The sequence below is a fragment of the Squalius cephalus genome (genome assembly GCF_949319135.1).
Source record: "Squalius cephalus genome assembly, chromosome: 7".
NCBI lineage: Eukaryota > Metazoa > Chordata > Actinopteri > Cypriniformes > Leuciscidae > Squalius > Squalius cephalus.
Window position 1 is genome coordinate 2,240,334 of NC_137128.1, and position 6,635 is coordinate 2,246,968.

The window sequence follows — 6,635 nt, forward strand, 5'->3', positions numbered from 1 at the left end:
ATCGCAATACAAAAATATGTCAATATGTGTCGTGGATAGTGACAAAATTGATTGTATATAGTTCACATAAAAAAAAATTACTGTGAGGAAAAATTCAAGTTTTCAGAGTTTTAGTGTCAGTACTACATTAAACTACTATATGTAATGTTGAGTATAATGTATAATAATGCAGTGGGGGAATATTTGTGTGTCTTGATACTGTAATGCAGAATGTCTGATGTTACCAGTACAAAGTGTCCTACATTATTTTAAATATATCTCGTCAGTGACAGAGTGAAAGCATATTCGTCTACACTAATTGAGTATTTTCAGCTTCAGAATCATGAATATTGTTATTCTAGTGTCTCTATTGTCCTGTTCATTGGGTTTCCAGCACCAAGTCCAAGAATATTCATTTACACACACAATATAATACCAAATTTAGCATTTTAATCAAGTTAATTTTTTGTTAACCTTGTACCATATGTCTTGGAGTATCGCAATAATATCGTATCGTGAGTTCAGTATGGTGATATATATTGAATCGTGACATGAGGGTATCATTACACCCCAGTTTATGTTATATTTTATGTGAAATCCAAATGTTCAAAAGTTCAAATCTTGAACCCAAAAGGCTTTTTAAGAAACGGTCTCTGATTTGCACTGACAGCATAAGCAGTGAGATCTAGTTCTGCTCAGTCTGCTGATGGCTGTTTCAGCGGAGTACATGTGTGTTTATGAGTATGTTTCAGTACCGTGTGGGGAAAACACCCTCAGGTTGATAGGAACGGGGGAAATGCCCTTATTGGCCCCAGTAACGCGGTCCGTCTCAGCCTCGATCTCCTGACGGACCTCATCGAAATCCGTGAACTTCTTCCCTTTGCAGTGCAGGAACTCAGCCCACTCTGTAGAGTCACGATGGCACGGGACACACAGACACACACTGTTAATGATGATGTTAATCGCTCTGGGCCTGAGACGCTGAGTGATGTAGAGATGTGGCTTCACCTGTGTTGGAGCTGATGAGCTGCAGAACCAGAGGCCTGCGAGTGACAATGCCAGATCCACGAGGAAGAAAATCCCTGCGGAAAACACAGAACCGTGTCACTGCCTGGAAGTGTCTGTGCAGTTTATACTCTACTGTTACAGGGGTAAATCAGTGGACCGGGTAATCAGACCACATTATAGCTGTGCCGGCTTGTCTGGTTAACACAGATGTGTCCAAATCTACTGGCACTAAGATCAACGAACATCTACTGTTTCCAGTGTTTATAGTCATTCTATGAATGGGCAATTAATCCTCACTGGTGGCCTTGCTAAAGAATAATGAAGAATACTCCAAAACTTCCAGTGTTTTTTGAGTGAATATTGTGATAAGTGTTTCATATAATTTCAGACATGCTGTGTATTTTTCTATCAGTAAACTGGATTGTGTCATCCACGCATATCGGCCACCCGACCGGACCAGATATGGCATCAGCCACTAAAAGCCACAGTGGTTGATGGCTAACATCATAGTATTGGGATTCTTTGGAACTGTCTTCCTGGAGCTGTTCAAGACTCAGACACACTCAGACTGAAGATCTCTGTACCACACATACGTCTAACTTCTGTCTCAAGCTTGCAGTTACACAGAATTAGTCAGAAACACTGCATCACAAACACTCTAGAGATTTGATTTACTACAAATATCACTCACAGTAGCATGATCTGGTTTGTTTCTCGCCTCTTCTACAGATGCTAACAGTCAGTACTGGTGGTTTTATGATGGACCTCAATGACTCACTTTACCCTAAAACACCATCTTACATATTACGTTATTGTTACAGTCAGATCAGCCAGGCTCTCACACCAGCCAATCACAGCGCACTCCCTCACCTGAGTTCTAATCACACACACCTGCACCTCATCATCACTATCATCACCAGCACTATAAAGACACACTCTTCACCTCAGTTCACCGTCTGGTCTCGTTTATTCTCGTTTATTAAGGACTAGTTACCTTGATATCGCAAACCTCCATTGTCTCCAGCGTCTCTCCTGTGTGTCTCCATTCCTGTAAGAAGAACTACTCCAATCATCACCCGCACACCGCTCTCAAAAGTATAATTGTTCATATCACTTTCCTGCATCCCGTCTCCACTCTGAAAATTTCTCTCCCAGTTCACACCCTCCTTGACTCTGGGTCAGCCGGTAACTTCATCTCGGGAAACCTCTGCCGCCAACTCCACATCCCGACGACCACTACCCAGACAATCTACCAGGTCCAGTCGACTGGACTGTGCCGCAAACATGTTCGCTACAGCACCTTTTCCATCGATCCACAGGTCGGTCAACCCCACGTAGAAACCATCCATCTCATGGTTCTGGAGAATTCCACTGAGGTGATCCATGGCTAGTGCAGCATGATCCCATCATCTCCGGGAGAACTGGCGAAGTCCTGAAGTGGGGCAGGAAATGCTTTCCCGACTGCTTCCCTCTGACCCCTCGTCCTGCTCCAGCTCCGGCCGAGGTGCTACCCGTGAACTCCACCTCTATTGAGAGTCCCGTCGATAAGCAGTCGGTCGACATCCCAACCTGCTATGCCCCCTTCAGTGACGTCTTCTGCCCTAAAAGAGCCTCTGAGAAATCAATCTGAGAAATGCTCCTTCCACCAACCCTCAGTGCAGTTCCCTGGTTACCACATCAGTGACACAGGTATCCAGATGGACAAGGGGAAGGTGGAAACCATCAAGAACTGGCCAACACCATCCACCATCAAAGAGCTCCAACGTTTCCTTGGCTTTGCCAATTTCTACGGCTACAGCTCCATCACCAACCCTCTCACCAGTCTCCTGAGAAACAAGCCCAAGTTTCTATCCTGGTCACGATCTGCCAACAAAGCCTTCCAACACCTGAAGGAGAAATTCACCAGTGCACCACTCCTCGTCCATCCAGACCCTGAGAAACCCTTCATCATGGAAGTGGATGCCTCCACCAATGGGGTAGGAGCGGTGTTATCTCAGCAGCAGGGGACCCCAGCCTAACTCCATCCATGCGCCTTCTACTCCAAGATGCTCAGCCCGGCGGAGAGTAATTACGATGTCGGTAATAGAGAGCTCCTCGCCATCAAGCTGGCCTTGGAAGAATGGAGGCATTGGTTGGAGGGTGCTCAACACCCCTTCACAGTTATAACTGACCACAAGAACCTGCAGTATCTAAAGGAAGTCAAGAGAATTAACCCTCGCCAGGCACGTTGGGCTTTATTCTTTACCCGATTTAACTTTTCCATTTCCTATCGTCCCGGCTCTAAAAATGTGAAGGCTGATGCTCTTTCCCGTCTGTATGCTCCAGAAGAGGTCAGCGAAGAGCCTGAATCCATCCTCCCAAGTGAAGTAATCGTGAATCCAATGGTCAGCAGATTCCATTCCCTCCTCCAATGCCTCCAACGCTACTCCGTCGGGCGGTCCCCCCGGTCGTCAGTATGTCACCAGAGCACAAAGCTCCCCTGATTCACTCTGCACACACATCTTTGGGCACTGGCCACCCAGGGGTCAATAACACCCTCTCGCTGCTAAAAGATCGCTTCTGGTGGCCTAACATGGCCAGGGATGTGAGAAGGTTCGTCCAAGGATGTGCAGACTGAGCCATGGCCAAGAGTCCTCTAACATCTGGCAAACTTCTGCCGCTGCCCATTCCCAACCGGCCATGGTCACACCAAGGAGTGGACTGTGGACTTCATGACAGATCTCCCAGCCACGAACGGTAATACATGCATCCTGGTAATAATTGATCAATTCTCCAAATCCTGTCATCTTCTTCCCCTAAAAGGACTCCCCGCAGCAATGGAATCAGCTGAACTTCTCTTCAACTAAATGCAATGTGATTAAACTATTTGTTTTCTTTCCTTTTCTCCTCTTTTAGGCTTTAGTTGTGTTTATATTTAATCCCTTTAGCATATGTGAAGTAGAAGGTAGCAGTGCATGTTATTTATTGTTTATTTATTAAGTTACTTAACTGCTCTTTTAACGTTTTTCGTGAATCTTCAACCACTCCATATAGTACTGAGAGAGCTCTCAAATGTCCTCTGATTCAGGAATCCATGGTCGTCCTTGACCTTAGTGCTGTTTAAGACACTGTTTGCCATAATTTAACCCTCATTCATCTGTCCATTACTGCTGTCATCCAACAACTGACATCTTATATCAGTGAAAGGCAGGTATGTGTCTGTATTAACAAACAAAGGTCCCATGCTGCCTCTGCTTCCAGAGGTGTACCACAGGGCTCACTCCTCGGACCTCTCCTATTCCTGATTTAAACTCTGAAATCATGCTAGTTGAGCCCAAATTCTCACTCAGGTTAGGCCTTAATGATGTACTGATACACAACTTGTGAGTGATATTCTATTTTATTGCCCACATAAACCACCTTGTAACGTTCTTTCCAGTTTTATCGTTTAATGATCGCGATCTTGATTGAAACACCCACATGATCTTATTCCTAAATGACAGAGATTCGGCACCTTTGACAAGTCGGATCACAGGAACATTGAGATCTGTGTTCTGATCCAGACAGAGCCGTTGTCATGTATCGTATGAAACTGTCTTTTCAAGCACACACCATCATTATTTCTGCGCTACAATAATTCAGATTATCAGAGAAGTACTGAGATAAAAGTTTATAGTTTATACTAGTTATTGGATATAAACACAGATGTCTACGTCACCTTTTGAAAGTAACTCTGAGCTTCAAATAAAAATTGTATCATTACAGAATTCCACCAGAAGGTGGCGACACATTTTTGAACAATCATTGTTCAAAAACGCAGATTCATCTAGTAATGAAACAAGTGATGTCTTTATGAGTAATTGAATCATTCATTTAATCCGATTTAAAATAATAATAATAATGATAATAATCCCAATTAATTTAATATTTTTAAATAGACTGCAGCAATTCTATCTGAACCAGTAAATTATCTCTATTTTAAAATCTTGCAGCTCTACTTTCAAACCAATCACCCATACGTTTATTATTATTTATTCATTATTATTCATACCATTCCGGTGTGTTATTTAACTTACTTGTTGCATAATTTACTGTCCCCCTATTAGTATAGATACAGCTCATTCAATCAGAACTCATTACTGCCTTATTAGGTAGCAGTTTATGTATATTATAGCCACTAATATATTAAATGTAGTCATGTGACTGTCATTAAGTGTGCACCCTCCCATACAAAAATTAACCTTGGTTTTATAATAGTAAAAGTGTAGTAACCATAGTTTTTTTGGCAGATTGATTACCATTTATAACCAGAGTTTTACAACAAATACCATGGTTCATTTGTAGTTTAACTATAATAACCATCTTTTTTGTTTGTTTTCTTTTTAGTAAAACCATGGTTAATTTGTAGTATAACTAAAATAACCATGTTTTTTTTTTTTTTTTTTTTTTGGGAGTAAAACCATGGTTAATTAGTAGTTTAATTATAATCAGCATGTTTTCATCATCCTCACTCACTTCCCCACGAAGTTCTCCAGCACGGAGCTCTTGCCGGCGCTCTGCCCGCCCACCACCGCGATCTGCGGCAGGTCCAGGTTACAGCTCTGCCCGATGGAGCTGAAGGCGTCCTGGAGCCGGTTCACCAGCGGGATCAGGTCCTCCATGCCCCGGTTCCCCATGATGAAGAGGAGGAGGATGAAGATGCGGCAGAGTCTGGGGAGCTAGAGGAGGAGGAGACGCGCACACACACGCGCATCCAGCTATAGAGAGAGAGAGACACACACACACACACACACACACACACACATCCAGATAGAGACACACACACAAACATTGCGCAACTGTTTCTGTCCGCGAGCACAGATTGTCAAGGGCACTGGAGAACAGCGGATCCTCAGCATTACTCCATGATAGTATGCATCTCTGAGTGCATTAAACACGCGTTATAAGGGATGCAGGCCTAGATGCATTTATACTGATGACATAAGGGATGAAGATGCATTCAAACCGAGAACGATAAGGGATGAGCATGCATTCATAAGGGATGCTCTATATTTATATGGATGACATTAGGATGTGGATGTTATGATTTAATACGTCATCGGCCCGTCGCCTGCATGTAAACTGGCATTATTGATGCAGGGAAGGACTTACCGTTATCCTGCTCCACCTGAGCCGCCTAAGAGCCGCAGCAGCCTTAACGCGCTAACCCTAATCCAGTCACTGGTGCTGACACAAACCCAGACGCGTGCTACTGTCGCAGATCGGAAAACACACATCTGTATGTCACGCTATTTCATCCTATCGTCTTTCTCTCCGAACACAAATTAATCGCCCTGCAACGCAGCCGCACTCATTACGATGCACTTGGCGCAGGACGCAACCAATCAGCGGCCAATCACTATCACGCGCTCATGAATATTAATCGAGTCCGGTTGCAGTCGCGCGCTCTGTTTACTGGAGCGCTCGGTCACGAAACCTCATTAATATTCATAGCCCAAGCCTTCACTCGAGGAGGAGACGCTAATTGGTCAGATCTCCAACCAATGTCTTTGCCTGTCAACCAATCGGTGAGGAGTACCGGATGAACGTGCCGTTACGCGCTTAATATTCATGAGCAAATCCTCCTCCGCCATAGTGGATAATTCACACCGAGAAAACACCAACCTGTC

At 44.0% G+C, this 6,635-nt stretch overlaps 1 protein-coding gene across 2 annotated transcripts in view; it reads right to left on the reverse strand.

Annotated features, from left to right (window-relative positions):
- Nucleotides 1-6,391, reverse strand: part of dnm3b (dynamin 3b) — a 54,996-nt gene extending 48,605 nt beyond the window's left edge. For both annotated transcript variants that reach the window (XM_079876495.1, XM_079876494.1), the window contains exons 1-4: nucleotides 6,118-6,391; nucleotides 5,482-5,723; nucleotides 988-1,061; nucleotides 735-884 (exon numbers count right to left, since the gene is read on the reverse strand). In XM_079876495.1, coding sequence (XP_079732621.1) covers nucleotides 735-884; nucleotides 988-1,061; nucleotides 5,482-5,642 — 385 coding nt within the window. In that variant the 5' untranslated portion in view covers nucleotides 5,643-5,723; nucleotides 6,118-6,391. The remainder of the gene's footprint in view (nucleotides 1-734; nucleotides 885-987; nucleotides 1,062-5,481; nucleotides 5,724-6,117) is intronic.
- Nucleotides 6,392-6,635: the final 244 nt, after the last annotated feature.